This window comes from Prorops nasuta, unplaced genomic scaffold, assembly GCF_024137725.1.
Source record: "Prorops nasuta isolate Cenicafe-Biocafe unplaced genomic scaffold, Cenicafe_Pnas_1.2 PNAS00015, whole genome shotgun sequence".
Classification (NCBI taxonomy): domain Eukaryota; kingdom Metazoa; phylum Arthropoda; class Insecta; order Hymenoptera; family Bethylidae; genus Prorops; species Prorops nasuta.
The window spans coordinates 3,465,165-3,485,347 of record NW_027116812.1 but is presented as its reverse complement, the minus strand read 5'-3'; the positions used below and the strand labels follow the sequence as shown (position 1 = coordinate 3,485,347).

The 20,183-nt window shown below is 30.6% G+C and overlaps 2 protein-coding genes and 1 long non-coding RNA gene across 5 annotated transcripts; 1 reads left to right on the top strand and 2 right to left on the bottom strand.

The window, feature by feature from the left end:
* Positions 1–349: 349 nt before the first annotated feature.
* Positions 350–2,035, bottom strand: LOC136778831 (cilia- and flagella-associated protein 157-like). Its single transcript, XM_066735959.1, has 5 exons — positions 1,880–2,035; positions 1,504–1,775; positions 1,258–1,411; positions 613–1,162; positions 350–484 (listed from the first exon to the last, which is right to left on the bottom strand). The coding sequence occupies exons 1-5, from the start codon at positions 1,987–1,989 to the stop codon at positions 350–352; spliced, it is 1,221 nt and encodes a 406-aa protein (XP_066592056.1). The 5' UTR covers positions 1,990–2,035.
* Positions 2,036–2,407: 372 nt separating this feature from the next.
* On the bottom strand, positions 2,408–19,912 carry LOC136778800 (uncharacterized). 3 transcript variants are annotated; one of them, XR_010823483.1, is made up of 5 exons: positions 19,562–19,912; positions 7,377–9,072; positions 3,932–7,296; positions 3,606–3,849; positions 2,408–3,516 (listed from the first exon to the last, which is right to left on the bottom strand). It is a non-coding gene; the product is annotated as an uncharacterized lncRNA (long non-coding RNA). The 3 variants fall into 3 exon arrangements; XR_010823484.1 differs by having other exon boundaries at positions 2,409–3,516; positions 3,932–7,534; positions 8,824–9,072; positions 19,562–19,910; XR_010823482.1 differs by having other exon boundaries at positions 3,932–9,072; positions 19,562–19,911.
* LOC136778799 (cAMP-dependent protein kinase catalytic subunit alpha-like) lies at positions 9,066–18,423 on the top strand. Its single transcript, XM_066735918.1, has 2 exons — positions 9,066–10,633; positions 10,738–18,423. The coding sequence occupies exons 1-2, from the start codon at positions 10,023–10,025 to the stop codon at positions 11,150–11,152; spliced, it is 1,026 nt and encodes a 341-aa protein (XP_066592015.1). The 5' UTR covers positions 9,066–10,022; the 3' UTR covers positions 11,153–18,423.
* Positions 19,913–20,183: the final 271 nt, after the last annotated feature.

The following is a 20,183-nucleotide window of genomic DNA, read 5'->3' as shown; positions in this document are numbered from 1 at the left end:
GGTTGGAGGATCCATTCCAATTAATTTAAGACTATTAATGTTCTCTTGCTCGTCATGTCATTGTAATTTAAGCCAGTTTGAAAATAGCAAACGAAAGATGCAGAAATGTATCATTCACATCGCAATGGCTGACAAATTCATTCATATGGAGAGTGTACACTGTGTACTAATGGAAATTTTGTTGAAAAAGCAGAGTAAAATTAACAGAATCAACTTTCCGCACTATGATATATGATAGAATTTTGTCTGTTGTTTAAAGATATAAATATTAGTATAATTTTATTATATTATTCGTATATAGCTTTTATACATAAATGAGCTTTCAATGCAACCCAGGCGCTGTGTCCGTTTAATCGGCCCATTCGAAGGATTCGATGTCATCTTCTTTCTCCAATATGCTTAATAATGCCTCTAGCATTTTTCTTTTGTAATCGATGCTGCAGAGAGTGCAGCTATCCTCCACATTAGTGGTTCCGTCTATCGCCTGTAAGAAAATTCATGCGTCGCATATAGTACTACATAATAACATAAGGAGTACGTGTATAAACTATACACCTCCTATTGATGCAGAATATAATAGAAAAAGTAAAAAGGAGCTATAATTATAATAACCTTTAGAGCTTCCACAATGGATATTTTAGCATCGTGCAACATTTTTTCCAATTCCATTAATTGTTTGGACGAAGAATTTATCTGTTCGATTAATCGCTGTTTACTTTCTTTAGCTTCTACAATATTTTGTTCAAAAACAATATTCTTTTTCTCAAATGAGGAGCATTTCTCTTTGTATTCTTTCAATATCTGTTCATTTCTGCGCAATCGTTGCTCGTTTCGGCAAAGCTCCCCATATTTCGTACTCAAATATATTCCATCGTCAATGAGCTTGTTGATAAGGTCCTTCTGCTTCATTACCTTTTTCGATATATTTTGATACTCGTTTTCGCGCAGCTCCTTTTTCAATCGAAGTTCGTGCTCCTCTAATTTCTTATCGTTCAATTTAACAAGAAAGCCACGACAAACATCAATTAATGTATTTAATTCACGGTGGAGCGCATTATTCTCGGTTAATGCACGCTGTGTTGCTTCCGACCTACGAATATTTCTTGCATCCCTGAAGCTTTCCGCTAATTTTTTTAATCTCGTCTCGATCTCATCCTCCATTCTTTCAAAATGATCAATTAAAAATTAGAAAATTACGTAAGAGGGGTTTTAAAAGTAGCATAGAAATAATTCAAATTTCGACGAATCAATATTTACTTAGCCTTTCCAATTATAATTCCTTTCTCTGTCTCGTACAAGCGCTCTTGGTGACGACTTTCCTGCTCTCTCATCTCCTTCTCCTGAATCTCAAATTTTTCCATTAAATCTAGCCGCGCTAGTCTCCAATCTTCCAAAGCGCTAAGCTTTCCAGCTTAAATTTTAAGCGTAAAATGTTTGAAAAAATTCTCAAGCCAAAGATCTCTACCGTCTATACCATTTAAAAATAAACTAAATCTTCTTTACCTGCGAGCTTCACCTCGGCGTTTAAATTATTCTCCATTAAGCGATATTCGGATTCCATATCATTCTCCTTTTTTTTAAATTTAGCCAATTCCACCTTTCGTACTTCCTCCAAGGCTTCTAACTTTTTACTTAATTCAGCAACTTGCTCTATTTTTTCATCCAATTTCCGGTTTAAATGCGCTACTATGTCCGCCCGATCTTCTTCCAATTGTTGAAGGCTTTGTTTCGCTATCTCCACTTCATTTTCCAATTCCTCGTTACGAACGCGTAATCTGATGCGACATACGATTGCAATCAATTATATATAAACATCTGCTCCAATAAATTGATCCTTCAAAAATTCTTTACATATATACGATTCAGCCTAAATACTTACTTGGACAATTGTTTATTGTAATCCTCTATCTGCTGTTCATACGTTAACGCCTCGGTCTCGCTGGGTCCAATTTGTTTCTTCTTTCTCTCCTTTTTTTCCTTCCCTTTCATTCCTTTCGGTTTTATTTATCCTACTTTCCGAAATTCTTCACGTCCTTTTCTTTCTAACCCTTCTCATAGCTCTCGTCACTCGTCAGCCGATCAACCCTCGTTTGTAGTCATACCAGAATCGAGCTACTTTGCAGCAAAGAGCAGAGTGGAGAGAGATGCATACACATACCACTGACGCACATCAGCTTGAAATAGTTGGAAAACACGTGTTGTATTTCAGTTGTAAAAGATCAATTCTTAGCTAGCATCGTAGCACAGCTCGTTTATCGCTCGTAACCACAGCAACTGAGCAGCATGAGCAGAGAAGTTCTTACTATAGTGTTTCAGTACCACAAAACTCCCTTGTTGGATAATTCGAAAAGATGAAGGTGTAAACAGTCTTGGATTTAATAAAATTAACACACTTCAATTTAAATAATAAACTTTAATTGCAATAAACGATAATAAAATTCAATTACAAGCAAAATAATAGAAAAGAAATACAAAACAAGTATAACTACATAAGTCACTAAAAATAACATTCAATATGTAAATTTAAATTACAAAATCTGTGCATTAGAAATATATAAATGAATTGTATAAGTATAATTCACATTAACATTAAAACTGATTAATACTATTTAACAGTCATTTGATATTGCTATAGTGCAAATCATATAAGTAACGAATGATGGGCAGTTTAAGTGTCATTTAAATAATGTTACTTAATTAGAGTTTTTTATCAGTTGAAAAGTTTGTATAGCAATAGGACTCTTTATTGTTAGAGAGTTGATTGGCAAGTCTATACCTCTATTCTAAAGAGTGTACAAGAAAATAAGAGTTAAATTTAAACAATAATGCAGTATATATATAAAGAAAAGGCCTTTTTCAAAATCCTGTTTCTATTTGGAATTTACAATTTTTAGTTTAAGTAGAAAGAATGTGTTAACCGTATATACTTAGGTCTAGTCCTTATAATTATAGTCTGTTCACACTCTCAAAGAAATATGTGAAAGTTCTTCAACAAATTAAAAGATACTAAATTTAAACTAAGTGAACCGATTTATCATATACATTGAAAAATTTTGAGTATTTTCAAGAACTTTGATATACTTTTTTGATCGTGTAAATTTTTATAATAATTTTTAGCTAATCGTTTCGAAAATCAGTCTTCGTTGTCGATGAAATTATTAATTTATTTTTAATTGAATTATTGTGAAATAGAAGCTAAATATAAGCAAATTCCACGAGTTTTATATTAGTTGTAGTTTGCAATTACGAAAAGAACTCATAAGTAAAAATTAAGGATAAGCGTTTCGGGTGTTAATTTTATCAGCCACAAAATAAAGGATGCGCGAGCTAAGAATTTGTTGCAACCGTACCAAATGTAGTGACGTGTTTTCTTTCTTAAATTTTTTAAATGACAGCGCTAGTAATTTCTTCCATCGTTTTTGCGTCCGAAAGTTTGAGGATGGAAGTTTTCATTTTGCAGCAGCCACTCCAGTAGTTGTGAAGATGAAGTAGAAGAAACCCTTCCAATAGACAATCCTAAAAAAATTCACATCATAAATAAGTAACATGATTAACAAATGTACATTTATATTAGTTTGTGGATGCTGTTCGAGTGGAAACATTACCTGTTCAAGAAGGTTGTTCATATCGTACTGAGTATATGGATCCCTAAAGATTTTTCCCTTGAAATATGTATTCCAGTTCATTATATATACTATAGATTTAAATTTTCCAGATGCAGTGACGTTTTATGTTTTCAGCATTTGTCAACTTAATCCATTTCCTGTTAAATGGCACGTCTGCAGTAAGTTGGTTCAAACGTATGTTGGATAAAATCTTATTTGAATCCTGGATTCCTGGAGCAATGAACTATAAAATATGTTTAAAATTTATAAGTGTGTCTCTAAAATATATTAATTCATCTATTACAATTAAATTTTTATTAATATACCTTTGATGATGCCAATAGTTTCTTCAGCAAGATACATGGTTTTTACATAGCCTTGTGTTAGAACGTAAGCATCTTTTTCAAGAACATTAGGCGAAGTAGTAAATAGAGAAAATTTTATCAACTTCCTATTCATATCGAATTTAAGGCATATTTTACTTATATTGAGGTATTTTATTTCATTTCTGTTACGATGTCAAGTGTTCAAATAAACAAATACTGTTTATACTCAGTTCCTTCCTTTTATGAAATAAATAAAATGTTTTGTGATGGTATTTTAAGAACAATGAGCTTCGAATGTTGGAACGATTTACGGTTCGTACCGACAAATATTAATACCGCTATTTTGTTAAAGCATCGAAGGTATATCCATCGTTATTGATGATTGGAAATTCATTCCGAAAAATTAGAGAATTCGGTTTTGTCTTTTCCTGAAAGAGTGTGCCATATAAAAGAATCTTGACAACGGAATAAGAGATCGGACTCCGAATGGTATATCCATTGATATTTATACTTTGCAGACCTCTCTTGCATTTCACACAGTTTCCGACGGGAATTTTATTTTGCTAGTAGATACTCTTAAGTTGCAATCCTTGAACTTAAACAATTCCCCAGAAATCTTGTACGTCTGCACAGTAAATTTTAGTATAGTCATATTGCTTCTAGCATTGTTTGTGGTACTTCATTTGAGATGAATAATAATTAGCCAATCGTCAAATTTAACTGCAAAATATACTGTTCTCCGCGTTCAGTCTAAACTGTTGTTTGTTATTTCTTTAATATGAAATCCACCAAGCACTATAAATTGCATTGAATGATATCCATTGCTCGATAATTTTATATTTCTATATCCTTGTTTGAATTTGTAGATACATAAGTCTCAATGTATTTAAAATTGCAGCTGTCTACTTCTAAATATTTGATAGCTCATCTGTAGTCAAATCCAAAGAGTCCCTCGACGCGAAGAATGATGATAATTACATTGATATAAAAATATTGGAAACTGATCCGTCAACATTTTCATTAATTTATAATAAATAAATTTATATTTTGCCTACAGCAAGAAAATAAAGGAATCTACATATATGGTCTTATTTCGGTTTTCTCCACTTCGTATGGTACATTTTATAATGTTCCATAACTCTATGTATATTATAGTTCTACGAATTGAAATATTTGAAATTAGTCAAAATGTTAGGGAATCAATTTGCTACAAAACAAATCTTTAAATGCAGAAGTCTTTTTGTAAAATTTAGCTTTTGCCGTGGATATGTGCAAGTTACCTTTATACTTAATTTAAAACTATTTGTATAATTTTTATAATAAAGCAAGGACTCTTGTATTGATTTACAAACTTTCAAACAAGAGGCTCTCTTTTTCCTTTTTACGTCACCAGTACAACGAATCTGTTAAGAGATCTTACACAATTTTCACATTATTATCATATTGAACCGGAACGACCATTGAATACTATCTTTCGTCATAAATATACTTATGTATTTATTAAAATTATTTATATAAGATATTCCACTACAGGGACTGTGTACATCCACATGACATTAAGGCACCAATATCTATTTATATTATCAGCACTATCTGATTCGTTCAATTTTAACTAAATCTTTTTGTGTATCATATACAGTTACGCATTCTCATTTCACTGATGTGTTGATATACGCAGTCCCTATATATTTAAACTATTTTATCGCCCTAACAAAATTATTCAACAATATTGATTTAAAATGGTTAATGGATAACTTTTCATGACTACTTAATTGAATATAATAAAATTATTTGATCAAATAGTTACTTTATTAATATAACAAAATTTTCTGTGTTAACAAATTTGGTCATAAAAAGCTGTCAATTAATCACTTATAATTATTGGCTCAGTACCGTGTCTCTTGATTACGAAGATAATTTTTTGAGTGCAAAATTAGTGCCTGCAGTATTAATAAAAATTATTGGCTATTTAGCCACTGCATGAATTAGTTTCTAAAACTTATGTACTTTAGAATGTTTAATAAATTTCTGTAAGCCATTTTTGTATGTTCCCTAAGAAGTTAAATTGTGTCATCTATTTTAGAGAAATTTATTTACCATAATGAACCAATTTATGAATATTACATATGCGGAAATTATTGTACCATTGATGTATGAATATTTTGTTAATTAGTTTACAATGAATGGAAATACTGTGCGAAAGGAAGTTGAAAGCTCTTTAGGACAAAGGTAAAATTTGGAGAAGGAAAGGAATAGGCATCGCCAAACTTAGGATGAGTGGTACCAAGATCTGTAAGGTAATATTTTATCATGTAGGATTACCAATTTGCTGTCAATTAGCCAATCAGCATACGTATTTTTAAAAATTGATAATCCCATATGGAAAAATTTTGACTTACAGGTTTAAGCCAGGCGCATTACCCTACACGCCATATCGTGTACCTCTGGTGATTACCTGTATAAAAACTACAAATAAAAACTTTTAAAATTAAGAATCACGCGCCATATTTCTGTATAGATCGAAGCCACTTTCTCGTACTCGTCTTTTGTAAATAGTAAAATTTCATAACACTCAATCTGAGTGATTAATTTTATATTAATATCTGATAATTAATTTTATAAATCACTACTCTCGAGAGCAACCAAAATCCAAAAGTATAAAGATTTAATATCATTAAACCGCCTAAAAATATTGTTACACGATACTCTCCACCAATTGTAACTCGTGATATTCTACAGGATACAATCGAGAAGAGAGGCTTTATTAGTCCGAAAGGCCTCCATCAGCTGTAACTATATAATTTTTTACTTCTTCAAAAAAATGTATTATTCCGAAATAATTTCTTTAATCTTAACAAAATGGAAAATTGAATAAATTCAGTAGAGAGCACAACCTCAGCAGAAATAATTAAAGATTTGAAGTCTAAAAACTACTCACCAAAATAAATAAGCTGGACATTTAGCCAACATTAACGTCATAATGACTTCGCGTGGTTTTCAGTAACCAGTGACATAGTGCAGCTGCATAGGGACTGGGTTTTAATTGCACCTCGATTCCCGTATCCGGTATTCCACTTTCTTCCCCAATTCTTCTCCTTTCCGGATTAGTCCAATTCTAAGTCCTGATTCGTCAAGAGCAATCGACGATAGGCGTTGACGTATTACCAAAGCAACTTAGCTATCCCATCAGTCTTCACCAGAGTCCAAAATATCCAGAGATACAGAAAATTATCCGTATTTGACAGCTGCATCAGTCATGAAGATGAATGATGTCGAGAAATGATAATTCGTTCGTTAATTCAGAATTTTTCAACAATTCGAAGATTACAATTGCTTGAAACAGAACTGACTGTAGAGAATGATTCCTAAAGAATATTAACATTGTTTTAGGTAGAAAATTAATTAAAGCCCATGTCACACTAGACTGGATTTTATACTGGTTCACCTGCTATATATTTTAGGACCATTAAATTTTTAAATTTAGTTAACAATTGAATCGTTATATTTTGGTCTTCATAAATTTAGCAAGCAATCCAATAAGAAGTTCAGCATAATGTACCGCGGACTTAAGTTTATTTCACTTTTTGAAAATAGTGAGTCTTCCTAGAAATAATTGATTGATGTGTTAATTATCGTTAAATGTAGACTCGATTTATGCAATTAAGCAAGAGACGATAGGTCTTTCTTGTTCCCCTATACTCTGTCCCACATGGTTGCGTTTATACACCCTAGTGCTGAGTAAAAAATTCACCACGATTGGTAATTTTTTGTCAATTTGTTGCAGATCTTAAGAAGCACTGGGTTGTATAAACGCAGCTATCGAGTGCATCCAACCGATGCTCAATGGTTTTAGCCATTAAAAAGAGTACACATATGATTGATCGATTAGTTGAAATTGACTCATCATAAGCTTATTTTACTTAGCACCTTATATCGCTATAAGTGTCGGCTGAATGCACTTATCCTCCTAAATGAGCACAAAGCTAGATTCACACATAGCAACGCAGTGCGACATGAGGTGTCAAAAGTTATTGTTTTATTATAGTATATATAAGATGTAATACAATAAAATATTCGTATGCATTTAAAAATAAAACAACGTTTTTTGACGCGTCGCACTGCGTCGTGTCAAAATTCGTTGTTTTGTTATTATATATTAGTGTAATACGATAAAATAATATACGTACATGTATTCAAATATAAAACCACGTTTTTTGACTCGTCGCATTGCTTCATGTCAAAAATCGTTTTTCATTATTTTTTATTAGTGCAATACGATAAAATATTATTATGAATTCAAGAATAAAACAGCGTTTCTTGACACATCGTGTCATAACTCGCTGTATTATTATTATTTATTGTTGTGAAACAATAAATATGACTATATATTCAAGAATAAAACAATGTTTTGTGATGCATCGCGTCACCCTGCGTCGTTATGTGTAAATCCAACTTATAGCTGATGGATCTTAAAAAACTAAAGAATTCTAGAATATTAATATGCGAATAGCGATAGTTCATGCATGCATAGATGCTCTAGTCTGGGTCCACCCTCATTGTTCACCCTGTGCGTCCAAAACAAAAAAATGTGACGAAGTTAGTAGCAAACTTTTCGTTATGCAAAGTGTAAAATCTGCGATATAATTTTCGCGACTACCTTCACGATGACCTTTTGTTGCAAGTTTAAACGTGCCTTAATATTTTGCTTCAGCACTATTTTGTTTCGGCGCTGTTAAGTGATTTTTCCTGAATGTAAAGTAGGAGGGCGTTAAATCAGAAATGGATAACCATTGAATATTCTTGGAAGACTGAGTGAATAAAGATATTAAGGATATTGACGTTAAGTATAGATAAAAAGAACAGGAAGAGAGGTTCAATTTTAGCACTCATACCGCTGTCAAGGAGTCATCTTTACTTCCTCCATCCGGTAAAAACATAATTATTTAATACCTTCAATTTCTATCGTAACAGAGTATTAGCTTTATCTCACGTCGACTATTTATACAAAAATATTTTCCTGCTTGCTTAGAGTTCATAGTGTGGTTGTAACAAGTCCTTCTTTATTAATTTTCCTAATCAAATTTCGATTGTATCGCCAGATCTTACGATACCCTTGTATGGCTGCTTTCCAACTATATAACCTAAAAATGATAAAATGAAGTACAAAAGGTACATGACGTGTCATATAAATTATATTTTTTATAAACTTGTTGCTTTGCCTACATCGAAAAGATAAACTTATTTGGGAGTGCAAATGCTAATGTTAAAGATGACTACAGTTGATGAACTTTAACTCTGTCTCTTTAAGTTGTAAAACAGTTAAATATATTATATTGAGTTCTAATAATCATGACAATTAAAAAAATTATATTTTTTTAATAAAATGAAATCAAGATTAATTAAGTAAATAGAATTATTAAAGATCATTACTGCAAATTATGCAGCTAAATACAAATAAAAACGATGTTAAGCAAGTCACATCACAGCCATAGCTATTTAAAAAAAGAAACTAAAAATATATCGAAGAAGAAGAAGGAGAATCTTGTTGTGAAAAAATGTAGAAGAGTCTTAATTATTGTAAATAAGTGTAGTTTTAAATAAACAGAAAAATTAATAAAAGCATTAACGGGATCTCTTACACCGGCATTATAAAATAACAACGTGTGTCTATGATTTAAGGACTGATTTCTAACACTTAATCTAGGATTTTATTGAGTCACAAACTTCTCTTCACACTATAAAAGTTAAATTTTCGAAAGGAGGAAAAAAAATGTAATAATTCGTTTTATAGAATAAAAAACTTATAAATGATAAAAAGTTATAATTTTGGTAAAATGGGAAATTCCCAACTTATTGCTATATGTTCGAGGCCCTTGAGAGATCCTGTTAAATACTTTTCGAATAAGAAATAAAACTGAAGAATTTTATAAAAGTTTTTTAACCAACTTCTCTATCTTGATTTTTCAAGAGCTCATGCTTAGAACGTCTATCCTATATGTAGAATTATATTAGGTAAGCATTGAAAATCTCCCCGAATGAAAATCATCTGTATTTGTTTCATGGCTGTATTTTACAGGTCGACAGGGATAAAATGACAAAAGATTACAAAGAAACTCTGGATAAGCTTAAAAAATCATTCTTGGAAAAGTGGGGACAAAAGCTGTCAGCGAATGGTAAATTGGATGAATTTGAATGTTTCCGGACTGTAGGGACAGGAGCCTTTGGTAGGGTAATTCTGGTCAAGAATAAAAAACATTCAGAATACTATGCCATGAAGATTTTGGATAAAGAAAATATAGTAAAACAAAAGCAAGTCCCACACACCCTGAACGAAATCAAGCTCCTTCGTTCAATGAACTTTCCATTTGTGGTTTACATGGAGTTCTATTTCACCGACTATTCCTATATCTACATGGTATTGCCGTTCATTTCCGGTGGAGAAATGTTCAGCCATCTCAGGAAAATGGGAAAATTTGACGAACCACTCGCAAAATTCTACGGTGCCCAAGTCACTCTTGCTTTGGAGTACATGCACCACTGCGGTCTTGTTTACAGAGACTTGAAACCGGAAAATATTCTGATTGACAGTGACGGATATATCAAGCTGACTGATTTTGGATTTGGAAAAATGATCGATGGACGTACGTGGACCTTATGTGGCACTCCTGAGTATCTTGCTCCGGAAATCATTCTGTCTAAAGGGTATGCTCTATATATATTTTATTATTAAAGTTCCACAAATCATCCATTTCTAAGGAAGGAGGCTTCGACTTGTTCGAATGTAAATAGTGCAGATTCAATTACAGATATGGTTTTGCTGTTGATTGGTGGAGTTTTGGAGTTCTTGTTTACGAGATGAACGCTGGATATCCGCCGTTTTCTGCTCAGAACCCCATGAAAATTTATGAAAAAGTCGTAGCTGGAAAATTTAAGTTTGCCGGACACTTTAACGACAATTTGAAAGATATTTTAACGAATCTTTTGCAAGTAGATCTGACTAGACGCTTTGGTAACCTTAAAGATGGCTGCAACGACATAAAAAATCATGCATATTTCAAGTCGATAAACTTCCTGGAGATCTACAGAAAGGAAGTTAAGCCAACATTTATCCCAAAAAGTGGAGAGCCAGGCGATACAAGCAATTTTGATATTTATGACGAGGATACAAAGAAAAAGGTCGAAACAGAGGATCGCTGGGCCAAGGAATTTGCCGAATTTTGAGCAATGTATAGGTTGATTCAAATCTGACATTTTCTAGGTCGCAGACTATATCTACTCTTAAGTACTGCTGACTTCTTCTTCGCCATAAATATTGATTCTATCAAAATCAAGTCAATATAATTAATAACATAAATATATTACAAAACAGAAATAGTAAAAAAGAAAATAATAAAAGACAATACACAATTGTGAGAAAAGTAAATTAACATTGCTCTAAAATATATTCTGGAGCTAATGAACAGAGCGATTGAAGGCATCACAGCATCAGCTTAAAATGAAGTGCAGTTGTTTGGCGAGAGTAATGGAGTTCCACTCTGAAAGCTTTTGATACTATAATATCTTGGCTATATTAATCAATAGATTATAATAAATAAAAAGCACCAAATATTTAAAAGAAATGAAAGAATTGGTTGAACACTATTTGAACAATCATAAACTTCATTCAAAAAAGAAACGATGTGTGAGAAAGCAATTACTTGTAAACAGACTTAACAAATTGGAATAAAAAATTTACAGAGGTAGATAAGACACACCAAATTTGACAGAAGTACTTTGGGCTTCTAGCATTAAACATGTGGTGCAAATAATGATAAGAAAGTTTTCCCATATAGAAACTCAGGGAGATAGTTTGAAAGAGTTATGGATTTCTTACAACCTCATTAAGAAGATGAAAGGGATTAAATTGAGGAAAAATCTACAATTTTATACACATCGAAAAATTAAGTTAAGGATTGGAGCTATCTAGGCAAATTACAAGAGCTAACCGGACTTCGTGACATATTATTTCTCGAAGTCTAGTTTACAAAAGCCATGAAGTGTAAGTTAATTTTGATATCCCCTCTCTCTTTCTCTACCATTTATTATTCCTATTATTATAATTATTTTAATTAAGGTGGAGCACTGCCGTGTAAAGATAGCATAAAAAGTATTATATTTAGAGCTCCTGGAGAACAAACCGATAGTAAGAACAGGAGGCAGCACTTACTTCAATCTGTCATCAAAATTTGAAACGGAATGAATGTTTACTACGTTTCTTTCTGAAAATAGTAAAATACAGTAAATTATTTGCAGAAAAATGTAAGAATCTTTTTACACTTGAAAAAAGGTATTTGGTTCACGATACAAAATAAGAACGAACGTGTGTCTATATAGTTTAGAAAAGACTGACGAAGCAAAAAGGGTCCAACTCTCTTCACTCTACAAAATATATCAAGATATTTCAATTAAATTTTAAATTATTTTCTGAAATGTAAACAAAAATATTTGTATAATTTATTAGTAAGATCTTTCTCAAACTGCGATAAAAGTGAATTTAAGCTATCCTTGGACCTTTATGGGAAAAAATGGATTATTCATTGGTAGCTATACTCAATCATGAGAAATTATTATTATTAACGAAAATTGTTGAAAATATAGCACAGGTATTGATAATATTTTCTAAACGCGGCTCACGAATAACACATTGGCACAGCTTTCGACGACTCTCAGTTACAGTCCTCATAATTCGATAAGATAGTTATGTGGAATGAATACAAATTGCGTCAAAATAACTAAATGAAACAGTAGAATATTTTTTGATCTGTGAAAAGAACGCTGACTGAACAGTATTATAAAAATATATAATGTATTGTTTTTGTATAATATGATTTATATAAACAAAGTCACTGCACGTTGCTTTATGTACAGATTAATACTTTCTTTAAAATAGCTAATTGTGTGTGTATTCAGCGTTTTACAACTTTATTAATTTATAAATATAATCAATAATCAAAGAACTGTTAAAATAAAACTTTCAATTTTTATAAAAATATGTATGTATATATATATGAGTCTTCAAATAAATTACTTTTTATCAGTCTTAGTTGCTTACCGTTTATTTTTACGTTTTCGATAGTAACAGGTTTCCAGACACTAATACTCTTTTTGCTGAATTTGGTCATTATAAAAAAGTTAGATTTTCTTTAGTACACTAGTATCAAATTTTGCCAATATTATTAAAAATGATAAAATTTGTAATAGTATATGCATCTATTAATATTTTCTATGAATTTTAAAGATTTTTAAGAGCAAGTCTTATTGCTTTTTAAAACAGATAATTTAAATTGAGAAAAAGTATGAATGATTTTTAGTCTATATGCTGCTTTATAATTTTTACCTGGCAATGTTGTTTAAGAATAGTCATGTGCACAATAATTGATTATAAACATTATTAGATCTTTAACGGGATAAAGTACATAGGAAATTTTAGAACTGGACAAAGTGTCTACCAGAAAGTTGGTCAGGAGGCGTGGTAGAAGTTTTTCTGAAAATCTGAAACTTATAAATGAAAATAAGAACTGGTTAAAGACCTGCGAATATTACCACGCCACTTGCCATGTGACATCAGATAAATGCATATATAAACACAATCTAAAGAAATAATATGGCGTGCAATATTAGCGCGATTTCAATCAGTTCCAATTTTCGTACTTTTAATCGTATAATGAGCTTAGATTGAATAGCTAAATTTTGAAAATATAGTTGATGAATGTAATATATGTACAGTGGTGATTTATTGTGTTATTATAATTATTTAGTAGGTGCTCAAGTTCCTTCTAGGAATACTTTTGAACTAACTGCTAAACAGATCATATAAAAAAAGAAAGTTAGCAGAAATTAATACATCTGGGAAAAAAATAAGGGAGGTATGCTTCGTCTGCTCTTCTCACGATAGTCGAGCTGAGATTAAAAAAATTTGAGCAGCTATTATCGTTGGACGATATTCTTTCTAGACGTATATATTACACCTTTCCCATTATTAGTGCGTAGACGATGCGAAAAACAAATAAACTTAATGTCATGTTTATGTAATACGTCAGCGTCTTCGGATATTTGATCCAATTTGTAGCTCAGAATTTCCAATTTATCTAACTTTTTTTTTCGATAGAGTATGATGAAGCTTGATATGTCGTCAAATTAATTACAACAAAGTATTTGTCTTTTTTATATTATGAAATAAAAGAAAACTTTACTTTCTAGTTCTAGGACGTTTTAAGTGCTTCGCCTTATATACAAAATTATGTGGCACACTAATTACTGGTATTAATTATGGTTGGTAAACAGTGCAAACTAATAATTATAGGCATTCAGTTGAACTCATAAGACATGAAGATTGATATGTTATATCGACATTTCAGCCACTTCTCATAATTTATATTTTGAAAATAGTGTACTATGTGCTCATAAAATTTTTCATATTGTCTAATACTCCAAAATCACTTCGTAACATTATATTCAAAATTGATTTTGAATGTTATTTCTTTATTTTATAGATGAATTCAAATTCAACAGAAAAGCAGCAACCATCTACTAGTAGCATAAGATTTATAGTTTATATAAAAAGTTTTAGATTGGGGAATGTTTTTACATATAATAACTGTTTTCAACTTAGAAAAGTTGTATTGACTTAAAATATGAAAAAATGATGGAGAAAATGGGATGGATTAAAGGTCAAGGCATAGGGAAGCGCGGGGATGGAATAAGAGAGTCCACATCTGTTGAAACTAAGAATGACAGATCAGGATTCGGAAAAGATATAGAAGATTATGGGACAGGATGGAGTAAAAACAAATACATAGGTAAATATGAATTACAAAGGAGCATTGCTACATTATAATAATAAATAAATAATTTCTTTCGAGTACAAGTAATGTTTTCTCGAAGGAAAGCAGCCGACGGCACAATTATACAAGTATTGCCAGGCTCGAAAAATGGAAAAGCCTAGATTCAAATGTATAATGGAAGAATTGGTCCAAAGAATGAAAAACGTTACAAATACAAAGCAAGTATTCCGCAACATTTTGTTCGTCTTATTTTTGATTAAATGATAACCGAAAAACGGAAAGATTATTATATGTTGTCGCTTCTTGCAAAACGAATTCAATTGCAAAGATAAAATTCTTAAGAAAATATGCAACAGAAGTTCGTGCGAACTCTTAGTGCACCATATGGATTTCTAATGAGTTATATTATGAAAAAGTTTTTATAAATTCTTTATTGTTTATAATCGGCACTTGTTTCAAGTTAACGATTGAAGATAGTTCTTCAAGTTTTAAATGAAGATACTGCTGTTTAGGAAAAATAAAGAATGAATTTATAAAATTTTTGGAAATCGTATGGTTGACGTTTATATTGATACTGTTATAAATTCTCGGAAAATTTGGAGATTATGAGGGTCCTTCGTCAGGAAATAAAAAAACAGCAAAAGCGGAGGCATCAAAAGTATACTTGAAAGCAATCCGTGATCCATACGATACATACATATAAACATGAATTTTGTTGTATCAATTATTTAAATAAATTAGTGATTTATGTCCTGTATCATATTATTTAGATAAAAACACTCTAGGTTCATTATGCATTAATGACAATGTGAATTCTTTTAGTTATCCGATGACGAAAAAAATGATTGGATCATTGATAAAATCCAAAAATCTTCCTCTACCAGTAAAAAACAGGAGGCCAAGTAAAACTTATGTGATCAACCAAGTTCGTCAAAAGTAGAAAAAGATAATGATAATTACTGGAGAAATACACAGGTAAGATATATTAATTTTTATAGTATTCTCCTGCGCAAACATATTTCATATTGAAAAACATTTTTGTTTTAGTATGACAAAGACGTCCAAAATCAACGCAAGAAGCTAAAGATGGAGGAAACAAAACCATCACAAAAAAAGATCTCTTACTCCAGAAGGTAATAATTGAAACAATAAGATACCATTTTAATTTCATTTATTAATAATTATAGTTTAGAATTAATATTTTTATAGGATTTTGGACATTCAATTTTGATACAGCTCATCTGACGGATCACAATAATCCACATAAGTTATAGGTAAAAATATCTAATTTACTCTACCATCACTAACTAAAAAAAATAGTGAATTAATTGTTAACAAAATTATATTGCAAGAAGTCACGGATCGTAAGCATATTGGAATCTTCAACTCAACCACGAGGCAAACTGTTGACATTCTGCAGGAAGTCTCTGCATAGAAGGTCTGGAAGCCATATTCTCTTCTATAGTGGAAATAGATGAGGTCGAAATCTGTATAGCAAAAGTCCTATACAGAAAATACTACTAGAGATATATCCAAGCATTTACGAGACGTTTGAGTTAGAAATTGCTGATAAAAATATAAAAGTACTATCACGTATTTTGTTGAAACTAAAACCCCTGTTGTTTGAAAATTTTGTATCTAAATGATTTCCTTAAAAAGATATTTTACTGATTTTTTAAATCTGTACAACGTATTCAGGATATACATACCATTTAAGGTACAATAAAGCATACTTATATCGGTATCTGTCAAAATTTTCATATCGTTGTATCCCCAATTATAATAATTGAAAAATTGCAGTAATATTAATTGCAATTTCATTTTGTTTAACACTGACATAACAGAAGATAGTTAAAAGGGAAATTTTTGTTAACAATGAACTTTTTCTTATAAAAGTGGAGCATCGATGGAAAGGCAGAGAAGACGATGTGCCACATGGGATGGAAAAAGGGGGGAGGGGCTAGGAAAAAATAAAGAAGGCATAAAGGAACCTATATTAATTACACAAAAAATGGACAGAGATGACTTTGGGAAAAACGATGAGGATTATGTTAATGGATGGTTTGGCGATAAATATAAGGATAAATATTAATGAAATGTGTACAAAACTGCATTATATTCATATCGAAAAAAGCTGATATTAACGAATTAAAAAAAAACTGTATTTTAAGGAAAACAACGAACAGAACAGCTGCATGATTTTTGCACAAAAAATGAGAGGGAGAAGCTGAAATACTTGTTTTCGGAAGAAGGGCCTGAAAATGCAAAACATTTTAAATGCAAAGCAAGTATTCAATAATATGTAATTGGAAATAATTATTAACTTTTATAGAAAAAAATCTATTCATATTTACAATTAGAATTTAAAGCATTAGTAAAGAATTACTTTCTTAACCACGTATTCGGATATATAGTACGGTTTCTTAAAAATCTATCTTTATTATATCAGAAGTTATTATATATATATTCTTGACAGATCATTCATTTCCACAACAAATTATCTAAAATGTAAATGAATGATTATAACAGTTTATATTTATCTATTTATAAAATTATATTAAATGAAATTATTAAATATTAGAACTATTACATATATACTATTACAGCTTACCTTGGGAGGTAAGCTTTTGTCACTACACCTTAATTATTAATCTACTATTTAACCTAGCAATTTACGAGATATTTGGATTTAAAAATATAGACTATAGTGAAGAAAATCGCATTTGTATATATAAAGATTAAATAATATGTAAAAAAAATATCTAACAAAATTATCCTTATACGAATTTATAATACAAAATCTACCGTACTCTTTCTGGAAACAGTTTTTAAATAAATTCTATTAAATACTACAGCTATTAGACCAATAACCTTTTTAGCAGATTCATCTACCAATGAAAATTCAAAAAGCGGCGAACTATTATATTGATTATTATTGCGATATAGTCAAATTAAATTCTCAATTTTTAATTATGATACAGAGCGGAGCACTTTACTTTATTTTCTTTTACATTTACTTTAATGGCTTCATGTTTTATAATAATCAATTTTATGCCTTTTTTATTGTTATTAGCAATTGCAAATATAAAATCTGTAGAACTTATAATGGCTTATTTTATTGAAAATTTGATCAGAAACATATAAGTACCTATCAATTTTCCTTATTAAATTTTTAATATTCGGAATACGAGTCAGAGTTTCACGAAAACTATGCATTTTTACCCTCACCGAGACGTATATGAAGCATATAGATATTTCATTTGCGAAGCAGCCGTCGTGCCGGGAGAGCGCATAGTGTTTGTCATTTCTGGTCATATCTCAGACCAAACAAAAATTGTTTAGCCCTGTAGATCACATATTTCATATATCAAATGCTAATTTGACTGGCCTAGATGTATTAAGATATCAGTTTTGCTCAGGTTTTCGCGGAACTCGTCGATTCTATAAAATTGCACTTTTGGCTAATACGTTTCAGGTTTGTTCCAAGAGAATTTTCAATCTAATTCGACTATTTTTGTATTATTTTACGTACGTATGCTATTTTCATTTTTCAATATTATAATATCGCCTGTTATATAACTTGCGAATCTTTCATAATTTGAATATAATACGTATATAGGATGTCGCATTTTAAATAATGACGTCAAATATCTGTGTGCTTCAATTATATCTTATAAAACACAGATGATACAAATAAATTATGTCTTCTGAATTTTTTACAAAAAAAGAATAACTTTTCGCAATTTTTTACATATTTAAACTACATTGTTTCATACTCTATAAATGTCTTGATACCATTTTAATGAAAAAAAAATTCTTTTTAAAAATTTTAGTGTTGCTACCCCCCTATCTGCATATTCTTCCATTTTAATAACATCAAGCATATTTGTTCCTTAGCGCTCCGAGCACTCTTCACATTACGTGGAATATTTAATGTATCTCATGAGAGTAAATAATATTTCATGATGCTACCGACTCTTATTCAATGCCACAGCTCAGCTATTGTGAGAAAAATGAAATGAGAACGATTCACACCTCTCATAACATATTTTTCAAATCTTACTATTATTCAGTAGCTTCCTTTTCATTAATATATCTGTTTTACAGTCATTATAACTAAATAATCTTTAAAAATAAGTTTTGAAAATTAGAAATATCTTGTATATTATTAAAACATTAAGTAATCACCTCTCTCTGTCACATAATATTTATTCAATAGTTAATTCCTCCAACAAATCTACTATGATCCAAGTAAATTACAAGAGTTACTGAATCACCCTGTACATTTGACAGGATCTTATCAAAACATTAAAACAATAGGTTATTATAATAAAGCATTTAAATTGAGTAATGTTAGTAATAAAGAGACTATAAATCGAAAAATGACAATTAACTGTAAATATAATTTGTTATTACTCGTAAATATTTGGATTAACATTCACAAAATAAAAGTGCGATGAAATTTAATATTACATAAATATTTTGTTATTTCATTCATGTATCTTAGCCCATTTCTTACCAACTTTACTCAGAGTTATCAATAGCTTCATATTTCTGGTTCCATTTATACTATCCGATAAAAACTTCCTTTCTTTTGAAATGAGTAAAATATATTTATTAAAAATTGTTTATACTAACTTAGGAAATCAATCTTGAGATAACACATTAATTTTATTTATTTTTAAAATCACATAAGGTCCGAAATACAAAAATAAATTATGTAGAATATAAGACTTTTCCATTTCAACTATTATATGTAGATGAGCCAAAATCCAAAATTGATTAAAAATAAAGTATTTTAACTTACTTGTGAATTTTCCAGTAGATTGAATAGGAGAAAATTGGCCTTCGGGTTTCCTTATACTTTTTGAAAGCATAGCTTACAAATTCTCTGTCACTCGAATAATTTAAATAGATGAATATATAGATAAAATAAATGAACTTAACAAAATGAATTACATTACAAATCTAGCGTAATGAATATTAATTAATTTAATTACATAAAGCAAAAGAATGGATAAAAAATACGAAAGCTCTACAAAATAAATCGTAACAAAAAGTATTCTAATGCAAAATTACAAGATCTGTGTGTTACAGCAGACTTAGAGTTAGAACTATACTGAGCGTCACAGTTAAATCAACGTCGAAACTAATTAACGCTCTTCTTATATGCAGTCACACATAGCAAGCTAGGACCCTTCAGAAGTACTGGCTTAGTTAGGAGTGCGCATGTCACTTAAGCGAAGTTAAGTTAGGCGGCGTGGTTTAGATGCAGAGAAGACTTCTAATTGGTTCTTCTAGTTGCAGCAGCCCCACTACTAGTGGAATTTATACTCCAAGACTCCTGCCTTGTAAATGCTTGGATGAATTCAAACAAAGCCTGAAAGAATATATTAAATAAAGAATCTTAAAAGCGTCCTATTAATAAT

Excerpts from the sequence above, each read along its gene's own strand:
- LOC136778831 (XM_066735959.1), bottom strand. The coding sequence starts at position 1,989 with ATGAAAGGGAAGGAAAAAAAGGAGAGAAAGAAGAAACAAATTGGACCC. Across the intron at positions 1,776-1,879 it reads TACAATAAACAATTGTCCAA|ATTACGCGTTCGTAACGAGG; the intron begins GTAAGTATTTAG and ends ATGTCGCATCAG. Across the intron at positions 1,412-1,503 it reads CGCCGAGGTGAAGCTCGCAG|CTGGAAAGCTTAGCGCTTTG; the intron begins GTAAAGAAGATT and ends TTAAAATTTAAG.
- LOC136778799 (XM_066735918.1), top strand. The coding sequence starts at position 10,023 with ATGACAAAAGATTACAAAGAAACTCTGGATAAGCTTAAAAAATCATTC. Across the intron at positions 10,634-10,737 it reads GAAATCATTCTGTCTAAAGG|ATATGGTTTTGCTGTTGATT; the intron begins GTATGCTCTATA and ends ATTCAATTACAG.